Consider the following 18969-nt stretch of genomic DNA (forward strand, 5'->3'; position numbering starts at 1 on the left):
CTCCCTCCTAGGCTTGAGAGCCTGGGGGAAGGAGGCAGGGAAGGGGCGGAGTTGAGGCGGGGCTGGAGTAATTAAAAAACGGGGGGGGGGCGGCCAAAATTGTTTTTGCCTTGGGCGGCAAAAATCCTAGAGCCGGCCCTGGTTACTGCATTCTGGGCTATCAAAAATCTCCCCATCCTACAGGTGCATAACTGGTTTGAAAACTGTACTTAGAGAATAGTTAACAATGTTTCACAGTCAAACTGGAAGGTCATATCAAGTGAGGTCCCACAAGGATCTGTCCTAGGTCCAGTTCTGTTCAATGTCTTCGTAAATGATTTGGATAATGGCATAGAGAGTACACTTATAAAGTTTGCAGATGATAGCAAACTGGGAGGGGTTGCAAGCACATTGGAGGACAGGATAAGAATTCAAAACAATCTTGACAAACTGAAGAAATGGTCTGAAATAAATAGGATGAAATTCAGTAAGGACAAATACAAAATACTACACTTAGGAAGCAATAATCAGTTGAACAAAAAAATGGAAAATGACTGCCTAGGAAGGAATACTGCAGCAAAGGATCTGGGGGATTATAGTGGATCACAAACTAAATATGAGTCTTCAATGTAATACTGTTGCAAAAAAAGCAAACCTTGTTCTGAGATGTATTAGCAGGAAAGTTGTAAGCAAGACACAAGAAGTAATTCTTTTACTCTACTCAGCACTGATAAGGCCTCAACTGGAGTATTGTGTCCAGTTCTTGGCACCAGACTTCAGGAAAGATGTGGCCAATTCGAGAAAGTCCAGAGGAGAGCAACAAACATGATTAAAGGTCTAGAAAATATGACCTATGAGGAAAGGCTGAAAAAATTGGATTTGTTTAGTCTGAAGAAGAGAAGACTGAGGGGGACCTGATAACAATCTTCAAGTGTGTACAAGATTGTTATAAAGAGGATGGTGATAAATTGTTCTCCTTATCCACTGAGAACAAGACAAGTAGTAATGAGCTTAAATCGCAGCAAGGGAGATTTAGGCTACACATTAAAAAAAACCTTCCTGATTTTAATGGTAGTTAAGCACTGAAACAAATTATTTAGGGAGATTGTGGAATCTCCATCATTAGAGGTTTTTAAGAACCACTTAGACAAACACCTGTCAGAGATGATCTAGATAATACTTTGTCCTGACTCAGTGCCGGGGTCTGGACTAAATGACCTACCAAGATCCCTTTCAGTCCTACATTTCTGTGATTCTATTATTTTAAGATCTACACCAATGTTTCCTGAAGTAGGCACCCTGAAGGATTAACCAGGGCACACAGAAGATGTATAAATTAAGATGTGTAGACCTTTAACAACACATGGCTGATTTGCAGGGGCTATGCAATCGGCTTCATTCCCCTAAAAGAGGGCTTAGCTTTCTAAAGATAGAGAAACATTGCATTAGAGCAATTGGAAATGTCTAATTATCTGATCATCTGCTTTTCTAAAGTGCCTCTTGTCATAGTAAATAGAATTGTCAGTCATTGACAATGTGAGAGTGTGCTTATTGTCAGTCTGAGAGAAGAATAGTCAAAGGTTATTTCCACAGGATGTTTCCCAGTTTGTATTGTCTTGTTAGCTCTGTGTGATTCCATGTCTAGAAACAATGTGGTTCCACATAGTCAACCTCAACTGAAGTTGATAGTTTTCAGACCTTTTGGAAAGAAGCTATAAAATTGTCTTCCCAACACTTTGTTCGGATCCCTTCCAGCACAGCGTCTGTTGCTTCCGATGCTGTTGCCACATTCATTTTCTCACTTTTCTCATTCTGCAAGTGTCTGGAAGCCATCTGCTCTTCACTGAGCAGATTTGGATGTCACACACAGTGCAACCCCAAATTCAAAATCTATTGACTTCATCAAGGATGCTGAAATACTAGCAATATTTTTGTCAATCTTCCCCCTCTCACCATCTTCTTCACTTCTCTTTTGCAGATGGAGGACTCTCCATTAATACATTACAGCTGGCAGCCCCAGCCAGCAGTTTGGCTGATGCTGCTTAGGCATGATCTGACTCCAAATGCACTTCTGTTACTCAAATGATTTTCAAATTTGGAAGTATTCAGCTCTTGTTTCAACTCCTTTTGCATGGTCTGAAAGACCTTACAGAAGTTGCATTAACCCTCTAAAAGTCTGTGCAGTTGACTCATAATACCAAAGAAGCTGCAAGTGTGGGTGTTTTATTTCATATTCTTTCAACTAACTTCATCACACATTTAGTATAGAGCACAAAATAAACTATCGTGTGCATTTATATGATTATTTGCACTGATATTGCACCCATCCTAACCCTGGCCTCTAATTTAGACTCATAGACTTTAAGGTCAGAAGGGACCATTGTGATCATCTAGCCTGACCTCCTGCACATTGCAGGCCACAGAACCTCACCCACCACTCCTGAAATAGACCCCTAACCTCTGGCTGAGTTACTGAAGTCCTCAAATCATGGTTTAAAGACTTCAAGTTGCAGAAAACCCACCATTTACAGTAGTTTAAACCTGCAAGTGACCTGTGCCCCATGCTGCAGAGGAAGGCAAAAAAAAAAACCCACAGGGTCTCTGTCAATCTGACCAGGGGGGAAATTCCTTCCCAACCCCAAATATGGTGATCAGTTAAACCTTGAGCATGTGGGCAAGACCCACCAGGCATATACCTGGGAAAGAATTCTCTGTAATAACTCAGAACCCTCCCCATCTAGTGTCCCATCTCCAGCCATTGGGGATTTTTGCTACTGGCAGTTGCTGATGGGCCACATGCCATTGTAGGAAATCTCATCATACCACCCCCTCCATAAACTTATCAAGCACAGTCTTGAAGCCAGTTAGGTTTTTTTGCCCCCACAACTCCCCTTTGAAGGCTGCTCCAGAACATCACTAATTTTACTGACATCCAGAGCATTTTCATGGAGGCAAGAAAGCAGCAATTTGGCCAGTGTTTCACTGTCTTTTCTATGTGTGAACCTCTACGCACTTCACTCATCTCACCATTCATTTGAACATACTGGATAATTGAGAGAGTGACCAGTTTTATTTACAGCTTTAGTGGTATTAATGCGAAGGGCAAAATAACTTGCATTCCTGATTTCCTTAGTCAAAATCTGTACAACTTATCAATGCTAGTCAACGAAATGATGTAAAATGAGTTTGTCTGAACTAAAAGAATTGTTGATTGCACTTTCCAAGGCTTCTGGTGAGGTTACCAAATTATTATAGCAACAGATCAATGTGTTCTTAAAATAAGAAGTGCGCATATACAGGCAATCAAATTTGTTCAGTGGGAGCAATTTTGGATTCAACAAGGTTGTCATCCCTTTTGGACATTTCTTTTCTGGGGAGCGCTCAGCATAAGCGGTGAATTTCCAGAGTGGTAGGGGAATTGGAGCCTTCCTCAACACTGCTGTTACAGCTTCATCCAACAGCAGCTGTAGGACCAACAACATCTCCAGATTGTAAGCTCTAGTGAAAAAAAGCTAAAAATGTCTATATTACCTCAGTTAAAGGGGCAGATAAAACCTCACCACATCTTCCAGTTACTTTTCCCAACCTACGAAGATTCTCATATTACCGAGATTGAAATTCAGCCACCAAGGTGTCATTCATTCCCCAGTCTCGCCCAAACACAGGGTAAAACATTTGATAGTACTGGCTGGATTATATGAGGGAGAGAAATAAATCTGGGTTTCATTGGCTCTCTGAAAACATCATGGCCCATTCTTCCTCACTATCCCATTCAAAGATCCCATATACACATTAAATGAGAGAGCGGACAATTTGGATCCCTACAGAACATCTCCTGAAAGCACCTCAGGGCAGAAGAACAATTGCCCCAAAGTACCCTCTGGAATCTCCCCAAGAGATAAGAGCAAAGCCACCAAAAGGCTGCATCATTTGTTTGTGTTAGCATTAGCAGATGAACTAATGCCACCTCATAATCAATGGTATTGAAGACAACTGATAAAGCTAACAATATCAGCAGGGATACATGGTCCAGGAGGAAGGGAGCTACAAAAGCTTTCTCTGCAGCTCTGTGCAGTACCTAGGGCCATACTCAGAATGACAAGAATCAAGGCGATCTGAAGTAATCGGGTATACTGAGAATGTTTACACCAATAGTGTAAGCAGAGAAGACCTGGCATCTGTCTCCTTAAGATATTGCCGTTCACCTAGGGATGCAGACAGCTCAGTCCAAACCTACTTGATCTTATCTACATAATGATGTTGAATGTCCTCTACAAGAGGAACGAGTCTCTAATCAGCCATCAAATGAAGACACGTTGGATGAATTTGAAATAAAGCTGCTGATCAAGACTTAAAGATTCTGTTGGGGAGAAAGGGAACTTTTCTTTGCCACCCACGCAGGCACCACATGACATTTCAAGAAATCTTTATGATGCATTTTGTCAGAATCAGCGTGAGATTTATATTGCCAGGGCTCTAACTGTCTTTCTTCCCCCTTCACTTGTCTCAGATAATCTGTAAACCATGATGACCTGTCAGGATGAAGTTGGGAAAGGAAATATCACTTCACTGATATGGGCCACTTCATTGATGGTTGAGGACAGAAAAATAAAGTCCTACCAATCCCTTGATTGAGTGGTCTGTTGAAGAAACAATATTCTCCCTCCTAATCCTCCAGAAATGCTCAGGTTCATTAATCTCTGAGGACAGAAATCAAACTGGTCTCTCATCCCATCAGGAGACATGTATCCCAACCTCATATACCAGACAGTGTTAGTCCATGACCAGGGCAGAAGCACAATTAGCCCACCTCCTGTCCCAACCCAACCACAGATAAAAAATCTGGCCAGCTGTATGAATTGAGGTAGCAACCAGTGGACATCGCGGTAATTGTGAAATCCTGGGTTGCCTCAAAAGAATTGTCATCAACATAGATGTTAAAGTCACTGAGTACTCTCAGCCTTGGTTCCTCCTAGAAGGAATCTCGATACCTCATGCAGTGACTTTGCAGTGCTACAGAACAGTTGCAGTACTAACACCAGTCCTGTCTTAACGTCATCCAAGGACTTTCACACAAGATGGGCATACTGGGTGAATTCCTGGCCCTGTTGAAGTCAATGGCAATTTAGCCACTGACTTCATTAGGGCCTGAATTTCACCCCCCGTATTTACTCTAGTTTTGGGGTGGAAGATCTGCATTACAGGCAGGATACAAACAGCATCGCCAGACATCCTCACCCATTTCCTTTTGGTTCATACTGAACTGAGTATATGGCTAGAGTCATCTGCACCAAAACTTGGCCAGCACGTGTCTTGCAAATTATAGACAGTTGATGCTTTATTAATCACTAACTTTGCATTGGTCAGCATGAAGTGAAGGCCCAGAAACTTGTTCACTGGTATCCCAATCTTCTGATAGCTAATTAAGTGTGAAACCAATAGAATTGAGACTAAACAATCTTGATTTTGGATTATGCTTTACTTCAAATCCTTTCCTTTCTTATCTCCCCTTGCCTACTACCATAGACATCAAGAGAGCCACACCCTCACAACCAAACACCCTGCCAGATCTCTACAGTTCCAGCATGAGACAATATTGTTCAGCCATCTCAGGCACCCTTAGGTAGCCATTGAAGGGCTGCTACAGTTGACTGCCCACATAAGGACTCCCCAGGGCTGGCTACAATGTTAATCTATAATGCAGGTTCCCTAACTCAAACAAGCCCAATTGACAGTTATTCCCCCAAATGTAATAAGTCTCACTTTCCTGCTTTGGGAGACACCACTCCAGCTTAATCCTATACCCTTGCCATTGAGCACAGATATCTGGGTCTGACCTACATATCAGTGAAGGGAGCCTAATCTTGATTTCACTCTAATTAACCAGTTTATTGGTTACTCTGGCATGTGTCTGTCTCAGTCTCCCCTGTCAGAGATGATGCTGTTTGTATAAATAATTGTTTCTGTGAGAAGAGGGGATTTGAACCTGCAACTCCCACATCCCAGCTGAGTGCTATACCTACTATGCCATAAAGTCAATCTTTCACACACTCAATATTTACTTATTTATACAAAGTGTAACAGCACCGACAAGAAAGAGTGCAAAAAACTCGATAGCTCAGTGGTTAGGGTATTGGCCTGGAGTGGGAGAGACCCAACTCTAAATCAGGCATTTGAACCAAGTCCTCCTACTTCCCAGCTTTAGGTCACTGTTCTAAATCAGGCAGAGCAAGAATTCTAATATGGGTCACCTACAGCCCAGCAGAGTACTCTAACCTCTGAACTATTGGCTGTTCTGTGGTCCCTTGTTCTCTCCCTTTGCCCTCTCCCTCCTGTCAAAAAACTTCAGCAAGACTCAGGTTCATCCTGGTGCAGAATGGGATTTTTTTGAAATCTCAAAAACTTTCACAGCATGGGAAATCTTCTCCTCACTCAGCAGGATAACCTCACACTTTGCCGGATTACGGATGGAAGCAGATTCCAGAGCCAAACATTCCCTCTTCCACTGAGAACACCCTACATCAAGCCTCAAGACGTTAAGTTCTAGGAGCTGTTGGTGAGAGTGCCCCTGCTGTCTCAATTGTCCAGAAAGTGCACATGGAAAGAGGTGGCTTCTATGGTAGTCAGGATCCAACCATATAGGGCTTTATAGATGGCATCCAAGAGGAAAGGTTACAATGTCCTATCCAGACATACATGGAAAAACTTTTATTAATTACTGCTGCCTCATCCAGCTGGGCATCCAAGAAGACCACATTATGAAGTTCACAGAAACAAGCAGGCATATCCCATCAAAAGAGGAAGCAGATACCGTGGCCTTTTTCTCTGAATCTTTCCAACCAGCCCAGCCACATTACCTCTGTCTCACCCTGACTGAACTTCTGTCACCTTCCTGTCATCCAAGCTCCTATTTTGACCAGGCACTGGGGGTGGGGAGAACACTGAACCATTTGGATCCAGTTGTCATTTGCATCCTGATGGCACTGCAGTTCAAACAGCTCACTCTTCTAACAAGCAAATGAGAAGGCTCAAAAGTAATTTCTATCACTTTATTTTTGTATTGAAAATGTTTATTCCAAAATTTAGCAAAGAGACTTTTTCATGGAAGTGCTTAGATGTTATTGTGAAGGGCAGTATAGGAACCTTAAAATGGATGGATGATAAGCCATGTACCCATTTTATGGATCTAAATAATAGAGAAAATACCATCATTGAACTGTCAAGTATGGCTCTGGGTAATAAAATGGGCAAGATACCTGATGACAAAAACCTTATGTAATCTAGTGGCAAAATTCAGTAGTAAACTTAGTCAAGGTTCTAGATCAGTGGGTGTTTTCTGACCAGGGCCCAGGTGTTATATTATTCCACTATATAGACTGCTATATGTGGAACACATTAAATTTGGACCTATTCACCTGCATTTTTCAGTATTTACTACTTATACATTTGGAAACCATTGGCAAAGTTTTAGTCATATTGGTTTCAGAAATTCCTGTGGCTTGAGTACAGCTGAATTGGAAACACTTTTTGTTCCATGTGCCAGGTATTTTAAGGAGCAAACCAATATGATGACATGTTTCAAACGAGGCTTCAATGAGTGGAAAACAAAAATAGAAATCTGTATTTAACCAGAAGAACTCATAACAGAGACACCGAAGCTAGACCGTGTATTCCAGGTATCATGCTACACTGGACACAAGTTACACAAGCATGTGAGGCCAGTGATAAAATCATACAGAGCAAAGCAACACAATGATGGATGGCCTTACTGGCATCTGTGCTAAAATTCAAAATAAGAGACAACATAATGGGTGTGGCTTTTTAAAAAAAAAAAAACATAAATGTAATGTTTTCAAAGGTTGAAGATGAGACTATTGTTTTATTTTAATGCATAGAACTTACCACCTGGTAGAATGTTTTAAACACCATATTAGAAAATAATTAGAGGTACGGTTGATTCAAAACCCCCAATCCAAATACTTCAACCTTTGGGAAAGTTTGAATCTAGATCTGAATTTCGCAGTTCATGTCCGTCTCTATTTTTGTATAAAATGTGTCCATAATGCCGTCCTGGAGAAAGTCACATCCACTCCTCAATCAAATGAGACAGGTTGAACTGGCCTAGGGGAGGAATCAAAAGATAAGGAGAAAGCCTGAGTAACTCCACTCTCCCTACAAACAAAAAGAAAGGGGGATTCTTTTTAAACCAACCCAAACAGCATTGTAGGCTCCAGCTTAATAGCACAACAACCTCAGGACTGAGTTTGCCAAGAGTAGCAGAACGGATAAATAAAAGCAATACAAAGATTAATTGGACACTGAAGACAGCTCTAACTGTGATTATTTCAAGTGACTATAAATTTAAGTAGTTAAATACAAGATTGTCTGATGCTGAAATGAAAACCTTTGACTGCAAAGGTACAGCTGAAGGGCAGGACATAATGTTAATTGAGGTACTAGGACAATAAATCTCTAGAATGTTTGACTCCTAGAACAAATTCAGGGCCAGTAATATATGGGCTCCCTAGAGAGATTAAAGTTCAGAGTCACAGAATTGATCTTCAGTTTGATTGTGGACAAAAATAAGCCAGAATTTTTCAAGTTAGTTGACTACAAAGTCTGCCATGGTAACACTGATGATAACAGTATGTATCACTTACTGAAAATAGTGCTTTTCATCCATGCTTATCGCAGTGCTTCACAAAGGTAGGTAAGTATTATCAGTTTCTCCATGAATTCTTTGATTCACTCACTGCACCATGACCAGCAGAACTGGCTGACAATGGAGTCGATTGAATGCTACAAATTCCTAAGGGAGGGGTGCACAGGGAACACTCACCCTGAACCTCAAGAGCATCAGGAGTCCTTTGCTGCACTTTCTCCAATGTATACCTGTGCCTTAATGAAGCCATCTGACCCACTAGTTTTGTTCTCCCTACAGTATTTTGGCATAACTACCAAATGGAGATATGGATGGATAAGGGAGGAGACTAGGGGTGCAATCCTGATCCCACTAAAACCAATGGGTGTTTTACTATTTACTTCAATGGGGCCAGGACTTCACTATCTATTGTGTTTTATTGTAGTGTATTCATATAACACCACTAATTTTTGACACCTCTTCTGCCATGAATCCGACACTTCTTTTGACTCATATGTTGTTTGCTTTAACACCCAAAAGGGTTTCATTTCTTAATGTGTTAAGAGCACCCACTCCACCACAGACTGCCCCACTCAGCCCTACCCTTCTCTTATAGTCTGCTTGTATGGAATGAAAGCTGTGTGTGTAGTTTTTGTTCACCTTGTTTTTTAGTCTGTATTAACATACTTGACCTTACGTACTTTTGGTGAAATTAAATATGTTTCCATCTTATTTTTGATTAAGCCACAGGGTGTAACAATAAAAGAATAATGGTTTTAGCTGGAGTACTGACAGGCAAAGAGAGGTCATTACTGCCCTCGTGTTCCAGCCAGAATTCCATTCCTTGAAGCTAGGGTACACTCCTTAGGCCTAATGAAAGGTTGACATATAATTTATTTTCTTGGCTGAAATAATAATTGAGATGGAAACCGAAGTGTATTGTACAGCAAATATTTTGTTCCTTGCATTTTTCTTTAGTTAAAAAGGCAAAACTTGTTTTATTGGGAACCTTAAGACACTCCCTAGAAATAGAAAGTGGTTTTGTAATAGTTGTGTGTTTTTAGTATGTAACTTGACATTTCCTTCATTGCTGAACTGAGCCTAGTTACTTTAGTCCTTGTTGGGAAGGCTGTCTCCCAGAACGAGAAAATATTGTAGAAGTGTACTGAGTGTGGAAGTTCAGTTCTAAGGCACATCCTGATTGTCAAGCTGTCCTGCAATAGCTCAAGAGCATGAATACCAACCTCAGGGCAGACTGTTAAGAAGCAGGGCACAAACCCCAAATTGGTTGTGTGTTCTATATTTAGTTTTCACCATCCAATTATCTAATGTAAACTCCTCAAGCACTATAACAGCCTTAACATGGAGTTACAGACAGTTCCCTTGGGATCTCCGATCTATCTTACCACCCAGGTAAGCTTACCTTTGTGATAGATGGTCCCTTACGTCAAAGATCACAGCAGTATTCAGGCTATCCCCAGTCCCAAAGAATCAGTCACTTACCCCAGGTCAATTGCACCTTAGATCTCACACCAAAGACAACACTTGTAATCAATCCTATAATAAACTGTCTAAAGATTTATTAACTAGGAAAAGGAAATAAGAGAGTTATTTACAAGGTTAAAGCAAGTGAACATACACACAAATGAGTTCTCATCTTAAGTTTCAAAAAGTAATAGAGGCTTCTATAATAAGCCAGATCTATACGTCCCTTCAGGCTAACCGAGGCTAAGCATTGAGGAATCCCTTGCTTATGCCTAGGAATCTTACCCCACAGGAGTCCAAGCAGCAAAGAGATACAGTTCCTCCTTGTTAGGGCTTTTTATTCCTTCCCCACTTTTGCTTCAAGTTGCAAATTGTGCTGTTGGGACAAATTCACTTGCACATCTCTTCATGGGGAGGAGAAGAGCAATCAATGAAGTCCTGTGTCCCCTGATGTTCCACAATAGTTCATCTGGTGTTAATAGGCCTCCTTTGTCAGGCAAGAGTTGCACCTACTGTTGGAAACTAGTATTTCACACTCATTAATACGTCTCTCCTGTCTTGTGATTTCCAGTTACAAAGCAAACACTTAAATATTACCTTATAACATGTCGTACAGATATTTGCATGCAGCAACTTACAACCATTTCATAAATTTTAAACGCTAAACACATTCTTATAGTTCTAATACCTATTTTAACAGTACTAACATCCAGGTGAGCTAGGCTGGTTCCAGCTATGTATTTGTCAGTGTTCAATTGAGACCTAGGGCCTTGGCATGAGCTGGCATCTAGTCTGCCAGCATCACACTGATCAGACACACTCTGGCATTGTGATGTAGAAACCATCCAGGAACTTGTGCCTCCAGTCTGACCTAATGTATCTTCTACCTCCTGATTTTCAGCAAATGTTGAGAAAACTGCTGCTGAAGCGCAAACATACTGTCCAGCAGCAAGGATCAGGTTAACAAAGTGAAGTGAAGAATAAAAAGATCCTAAGTTGCTTTCCATGCATTTTAGACTCTATTCTATGGCAGTATTTCCCCTCACATTTCTTTTTGCCTCATCTAACCTCTTGCAGCACATCAACTTTCAAGCAGTTCCCCTTGTTTATATTCAGTAGTTGAATTTAGTGCATATCAAAGTTAATCTTCCCCACAGTTTGTACCTCAATACTCCTTTTTGCTATTCCAGTCCCAGGCACCTCCACCTCTGCCATTGTACCTCAGTCCTGACTTGCAGCGCCTCTGCTATTTCAGTCCTCACCTCTGTTAGCAGAGACAGCCAGTTGTATCAACTTTGAGTTAGTTTTTAAGATGTAGACAAACATCTACAGGTGATGTGCAGAGACAGCCAAGCTAATTTTTATGTGTAATTTACAGTAAGGGCCCGTTTCTGATCTTGCATTCGTATAACTCCAAATTAACTCCACTGAAGTCACTGGAGTTACACTGGTGTGAGCAAAATCAGAACAAGGCCTAAGTTAGGATTTGGAACCCAGATCCCCAGAAGGGAAAGACTAATGTACTACCCCATAGTACTACTTAGCACTTTTCAAGCTGTTCTTATTCTAATTAAAATGCATTTCTCTTTCGTCCCTGCTCCATATGATCATTGCTAACCCCTGACAACTTCTACTTGTAGGTGTTGCCAGTCCTTCTGAAGAGCTAAATGAATCTGATCCCGTGGAAGAGAGGTTTCGAGCACAAATTGAAGAAGAGAAAAAAAGGTGTTGTTTCTGCCTCATCACATACTTCAAATATCAAATTAAAATGACATCTGGACATGTGCAGCATGTCCCAATAAGACTTCAGTACTCACAGCTAACCTCTGCTTTGCTTTGACATTATTACAAAAATGCCATCTTTCTGGTTCACTATTAACTTTCCACTTTCAGTCTAAAATGTCAGCTAGTTTCCTATAAGCCTGGTCTGGCAGTCTAAAAATAGTGCAATATGTTACTTACTGAGGATCAGAGTTAGCAACTTGTTCATTGGGATCAGAGTTAGAAATTTGCTCTTTGGTCCTAAGCTGGCAGGGGTGCTACCAAGACAACATACTTATCCATCTGTTATTTGCTCCCGTGGCTGTTTCAGGAGCAATAAATGATTTTCTAGGGTCAGGTTTTTGTATCTGCTGCCCATAGAAGTGCTAATAAAATATGAGATGCTCTCCCATCCCTGGCTTTGAAAAGTTGTTTTGAAGTTCAGGGTTGGTAACTGCCCAGGGTAGCATAAAACTACATTAATGATCTGTCAGCATGTTTTCCCAGAGCCAAAGACAAAACTTCTCTGTTCTGAACAAACCCTCTTCTCCTTTCTCACTGCAGTTATAAAACAATGTTCAATCGCTTGAAAGGGTTGAAGATAGAGATTGAACACTTGCAACTTCTTATGGAAAAAGCCAAGGTGAAGCTGCAAAAAGACTTTGAAGTCTGGTGGTCTGAGGAGGCATCGAATCTGCAGGTATCAGCATGTCTCCTTCAACAGTATGCAAATATAAAATTAAATCTGCACTTGTTGCCTAAAGAAACCATTGATTAGATAGGAAGGGGACTATTATGGCTGAAGCTTTGTTCCTGATTCTCCTCACTCTTAGTGTGGTGTAAATCAGAACTTGAGAGTTACACTAGTGTAAAATTAGTGCAAGTGAAAGAACTATCAAGCTCTTTTTCCCCACTGTGTGCCCTAGTTTGGCACCCTCTTAAACATCTTCCAAAGAAGTCATTTTCACATAAAACCTAACTCAGAAACAATACATGTTAATCATGTTTTCAATTTCTTATAACTTTTTTTTAAACGTTTTACTTCAGAAAAACTTGTCTGAGGAATTCCAAATGGAATTGAAAGATCTTGGTGACATCTATTGCACCCGGCCTGTTCTGAGATGGGGAACAGCCTGCTCAGGAAGTTGTTCATTGAATACTGAGTACATTGGAATGATCCATTTGATTCCAATGAATTTTAAAGAATGTAAAGTGACTAGGGGAGACTTAGGGCCAGATTATCTCTTACTGCTCACCAAAACTATGCTGCTTTACAATTTACATGGCGTTTGGAAGATGGCAGCCACCACCAGTAGCACATCCACGAAAGCAACACAGGCAACTGATTTCCAACTTCCCCTGGTTTTGATGACTCCTGTAGCCCTACAGAACTTCTAAGCTCCCCTGTGTTTCACCTATTCTCAGCTCAGAATGCCAGCACAGCTCCTGGCTCGCCAGCCAACTTCCACAACTGATACTGTAGCCAACTTTAGGAAATCCCCAGAAGCAGAGGTCCCCGATATAATAATTGTAGTTATAACGAACTAAATAGGTTTATTTTAAAATAATATGTAAAAAGTTTGTACCATAGTGAAAGAAGCTAAGATACAGGGCTTCACAATCACAAGAGATATCACAAAAGCAAAAAACATCACAAGAGATATCATTCTCATGGGCTTTCTCATTGTCACTTCTCTAAAGGTCTTTCCTGGCAGGATTTTGCTAAGATATAGATGGTGGTGGCAATAACTTGTTGGAAAGGAGCCCAATTATGTCTGCTAGTAGAAGATCATCCCCAAACATTTGAGATCATGTCTGCATGGTGTAACTAATAATAACATGTGAGCCTAAATTAAGAAGAATGCAGAATCCAAGGAATCCATGTATTATGTGACCATGTGAAGAGAATATTGACTCTTTGAGTAAAAAATTATTAGTAAATAAAATTTTAACATGTTCAGCCAATATTTCTTTTTGTTCCAAAAAAATCTATATTAATAACTAAACTGTAGTTTTATGAAAACATTATAAAGAAATGTCTTGAACATACAGTTAACTTTCATGAACTTGTTATCTTGATATGGCATCAGGCAACTTAACTAGCTTAAATGCAAGTTTTGGTAGCAAAATACATGTTAAGTCAAAACATTGTAACTGTGTGGGTGGCAATGGGGAGGGGATTAATGGCCTTGCTATCTGCAAACACAGCCTTTCAGAGAGCTGTGAAGTATAATCCCTGTACCTACTGGAGGATGTCTTCTGTGTCTGTCCACAGGAGAGGCCCAAGATCAGCCTCTCATGATTCATCAATGGAAGATTTAGAAATCTGGACTAAATAATGACTTTGATACTTTGAACCTTGACCTATCTATAGATCTATTGGGGGGAGGGATAGCTCAGTGGTTTGAGCATTGGCCTGCTAAACCCAGGGTTGTGAGTTCAATCCTTGAGGGGGCCACTTAGGGATCTGGGGCAAAATCAGTACTTGGTCCTGCTAGTGAAGGCAGGGGGCTGGACTCGATGACCTTTCCAGTTCTAGGAGATGGGATATCTCCATTTTTAAAAAAAAAAAAAAAAAAATCTGAACACCCTAAGTAACTCAAGTCAGCCAGCACCTGCTGCTGAGACATTTTGAAAACCTGAAACTTGAGCTAAGAAATTCTTAAACCACTCCTAAACACTTTCTTGTAATGCCTACAGGAGTTCTTGTGCCAATGATAAGATCAGCAGGAGGATGCAGCTAAACTGGAAAGCATTGTTTGTATACAAGGCTTTGGCTGTGATTCTCAAAGGCACTGAGGATTGGCCTAGCTCTGTTACCATTGCAGTCAATAATAAAACTCCCATTAACTTTCATGGGAGCAGAATTAGGCCGATGTTGAGTGCTTTTAAAAATCCTACCATGCACATTTCTGTTTCTCTAGGACCAGCAAGAGAAACTACCAGTGAGCAATTCAGCAAGTGCCTTGAGGGCTTCCCCCCAGTCTCTTGAATCCCAGCAACATCTGTATACTAACAGGTAAGCTGAATGTTTTTCTTCCCCTTACTCAGCCACCATCTATGCAGCTGATAACAGCATTAATTGGAGCTTGTTGCCTCTCAGCTCTTCTGTAGGTTGCAAACATTTTCTATGGAAAACAGCTTAGTAAAAATTGTATTGCACCTGGGTAATTATGTATTGCTGAGGTACCACAGTGCTGGACATGAACTGGACTGATGGACAAATAGATACAAAAGAAATATTTTTATCTTTCACTTATTATTTGCAGTAGTACTTAGGGTGGCTAGTTGTAGTGTGAAACCTTGTTTTACTGTGAAAAATCCACTGTTGCTATAGTTATTGTTCTTCACTTGATTTTTATAGCAAATTTGATATCTGAGAATAGGGAAGCATTCCCTGTATCTAAAAAAGGCAGCCATCTTCCCCACCCTGGCATCTGTCACTTCTGATTTCACAGCCTACAATTTTAGGATAAGAAGGTAAATCTCTCACATCCATCCATTTTATGGAGTGATGTCACTGCACATATGTAGAGAGAGGCTTAGTTCACACATGAACTTACCAGTTTACATGCTCCAAGATTAAACCGATGAAAAGGATTTACCTATTTCTAGTGGTGTTCGGCCCCTTCTCTTATCCCCTGCTAGGGATGGCCTGATTTCCTGGTTTATAAAGATACTGTACGTCAACAATGTACTTGGCTTTGGAACCACGCAAATTACCTCACGTGTGCCACTAAGTATTTAATATTGTGGTATGTCCATGGCTGTAAGACCAGTTAATTGGCATTATGGCATTATTACAGCTACCTGCAGTGGGTGCCATTAAAATCTTAGCATATATTGTACTATAGTAATACATTTATCATGGTATTGGCAGTATTTAGAATGGGAAATGTTACAAATACCACAGTTAATTTAACTGCTCTAAGTGATCAGTGTATGTCTGTGTCAAGGCTGAATCCCCACTCTGTCACTCCAAATGCAGAAAGTGGGGGCCCGCAAGGATTTTAAAAATTAATACTTGCCACTCCAGGCTTGTATTACATTCCCAAGGTTACAGCTTTTCTGTGACCTTGGGTTGGTAAACGCTGCCACCACCTAAATGCCAAAAACCCCCTTTGAACCCAGAAAGGAGCACTTGGAAATTCCTCCCTGTGGGGTACCCTCAAGCCCTTTCACCCCCCCTCCGGGGAAGAGCTGAGAAAGAAAACAAAGGAAATTAGCTGTGGTTACCAGCTAATCAAACAACATGCACAAACCTCTTAGGACACCAAAGGTCCAATCCTGTTCTTTAAAAAGGTAAATTTTATTAAAAAGAAAAAGAAAAAAAATACATCTGGAATTTAGGCTTTTGCTAGATTTTAAAGGAGCAATTCCAAAAATCAAGCACCCAAAATAGCTTTCTTGGGGGGGTTCAGCTTAAAGGTTACAAGCAAACAAAAGCATCTGGTGTTAGTACAGAGGAGTCCACAAGCCAATAAGAAATAAAAGAAATAATCCTAATCGCATCTTTTTAGACAGTCCCTAATTTTACTTACATATATGAGGCTCCAGATAAGTAGGTTCGAGGTATGAATTGATCACTGCTCTACAGCCAAAATGCTTCTGAAATAAATGTAGTCAAACTTTACTAATTCTGGGTCACTGAGAACGAAAATGATGCTGAAAATTGTTGATTGGCTCTAGTTTTCAAGATATGCTATTGGGTCAGTATATACGACCCTTGACTTGGGAATGGCGGAGGATAAGTGAGTTATAAAGGGAAGGGATCTCAATTTAAACCAGAAATGACTAAAATACATCTTTGACTGGATCTATGAATAAATCTATGACTGGGCTTGGACAGTACTTGCTTTTTAGGCAAAACAATGAATGATGCAATCTGAAGCTGGTATTGCGTCATACATGATATGAATTGCATCATGTTATTCCTAGAAGTCATGGATGATGCAATCATAACGAAGCTTACATCACTCTGCTGAACAAATTGCCCTATATCAGCTCTAGAAATCATTCAGTGTCATGCTCTCTTATTTGTCAGTGTTTGATTTTGCAAAGGGACACATTTCTGTTTAGCCAAAGTGAGCAGAGATGCCTCGTACTTGTGTGAACAGTGCAGATAACTTCTGCTATGTTTGTGGTGAAGTGACTTTTGCATCACAAAAGCGCAGTATAACCACTCTGGTTAAGAAAGCCTATCACCTTTATTTTGGCTGCAAAATTGGAGATCAGGACAAGAAGTGGGCCCCACACATATGCTGCAACACTTGTGCAACAAATCTTCGCCAGTGGTTGAACGGGAAAAGAAAATCTATGCCTTTTATAGTGCCAATGATTTGGAGAGAGCCAACAGATCATACCAGCAATTGTTACTTCTGCATGGTGCCTCCAGTTGGGAAAGGGGTGTCAAAGAAGAAAAAGTGGACTGTGGATTATCCAAACATTCCATCAGCTATACGCCCAGTACCCCACGGAGAAGGACTGCCAGTTCCTGATGCACCAGAATCATTCTCACTTGAGTCAGATGAGGAAGAGGAAGAGGATGAAACTTCTGGTCCTGAACCATCAATGTCACAGGACCCACATTTCCTCCCATCCTCCTCCTCTGAACCACACCTCATAACACAAGATGAACTGAATGACCTTGTCAGGGATTTGGAACTACCCAAGAGTAAGGCAGAGCTGTTGGGCTCCAGACTACAGCAGTGGAATCTCCTGGCAGGTGATGTTAGGGTTTCCATGTTCCGTCACCGTCAAAAGGATCTTGTCCCATTCTTCTTCATGGAAGGTGATCTTGTAGCCTGCAACAACATCGATGGTGTGATGGCAGCCCTCAACATCGTTCACGATCCAGATGAGTGGAGACTGTTCATTGATTCATCGAAGACGAGTCTTAAAGCTGTTTTACTGCATAATGGCAATCTTTTGCCATCAATTCCAGTTGGTCATGCAGTCCATATGAAGGAAACCTATGACAACATGAAACAACTTTTGAGGTGCATAAACTAGGACCAACATCAGTGGCAGCTTTGTGGCGATTTGAAGGTTGTTGCTCTCTTGCTTGGTCTGCAGACTGGATACACAAAGTACTGCTGTTTTCTCTGCGAATGGGATAGTCGTGCAAGAGATTCCCACTACATCAAGAAAGATTGGCCACTCCGACAGTCAGTGGAGCCTGGGAGGAAAAGTGTTCAGCATCCACCACTTGTTGAATCAAGGAAGATTTTGTTACCACCCTTACACATCAAGCTGGGTCTGATGAAGAACTTTGTCAAGGCCATTGACAAAACACAAGCAGCTTTCAAGTACCTCCATGGAAAATTTCCAAGGTTAAGTGAAGCTAAGATAAAGGAAGGTGTCTTTGTTGGTCCTCAGATTCGTGAACTTCTTCGAGATGATGCATTTGACCATGCTCTGCGTGGCAAGGAAAAGACGGCATGGAAAGCCTTCGAGTTAGTGGCAATAAATTTTCTCGGAAACAACAAGACAGACATCTACAGGTTGTTGGTGGAAAACCTCCTCGAGGCATACAAAAGCCTTGGTTGCAACACATCACTAAAGATACATTTTTTGCACACTCATCTAGATTTTTTTCCTCCGAACTGCGGAGCAGTGAGCGACGAGCACGACGAGCGATTTCACCAGGACATTGCAACAATGGAGAAACGCTATCAGGGCAAATGGAGCCCATCAATGCTTGCAGACTATTGCTGGACAGTGACAAGAGATGCTCCATTTAATGAATACAAGAGACAAGCCAAGAAGCGCTGAGTAGACATTGAATAGGACTAAACTATGTACAGAATAGTTTTTTTGCCTTTTGTTTCATAATAAATTTGATTTATATAACCCTTTTGCTGATTTTTAAAGTGTTACATAAACAGGACAGGTGAAATATTATCATGTAAAGCAACCATAAACACATGAAAAGACCTATGTTTACAATTTATGATTAAAATCTACTATCTACCCAATATACATAGACATAAAATGTAAAAACTTAAATATCTTAGAAACAGTAGCCAATCAGTTGTTTTAATTGTCATATTTGGATTCAGCACATCAAAATATATAATAAATAGCACATTTTATCTCTGAAG

The 18969-nt window shown here is 40.7% G+C and overlaps 1 protein-coding gene across 1 annotated transcript in view; it reads left to right on the top strand.

The window, feature by feature from the left end:
* The window catches only part of KIF6 (kinesin family member 6), a 291482-nt gene that overhangs the window by 260020 nt on the left and 12493 nt on the right, over positions 1–18969 (top strand). The window contains exons 17-19 of the mRNA XM_024203468.3: positions 11746–11830; positions 12431–12566; positions 14791–14885. Of these exons, the coding sequence (XP_024059236.2) occupies positions 11746–11830; positions 12431–12566; positions 14791–14885 (316 nt within the window). The remainder of the gene's footprint in view (positions 1–11745; positions 11831–12430; positions 12567–14790; positions 14886–18969) is intronic.

The sequence above is a fragment of the Terrapene carolina genome, unplaced genomic scaffold (assembly GCF_002925995.2).
Source record: "Terrapene carolina triunguis isolate 2854851 unplaced genomic scaffold, T_m_triunguis-2.0 Scaffold85, whole genome shotgun sequence".
In the NCBI taxonomy this organism is placed as follows: Eukaryota; Metazoa; Chordata; order Testudines; family Emydidae; genus Terrapene; species Terrapene triunguis.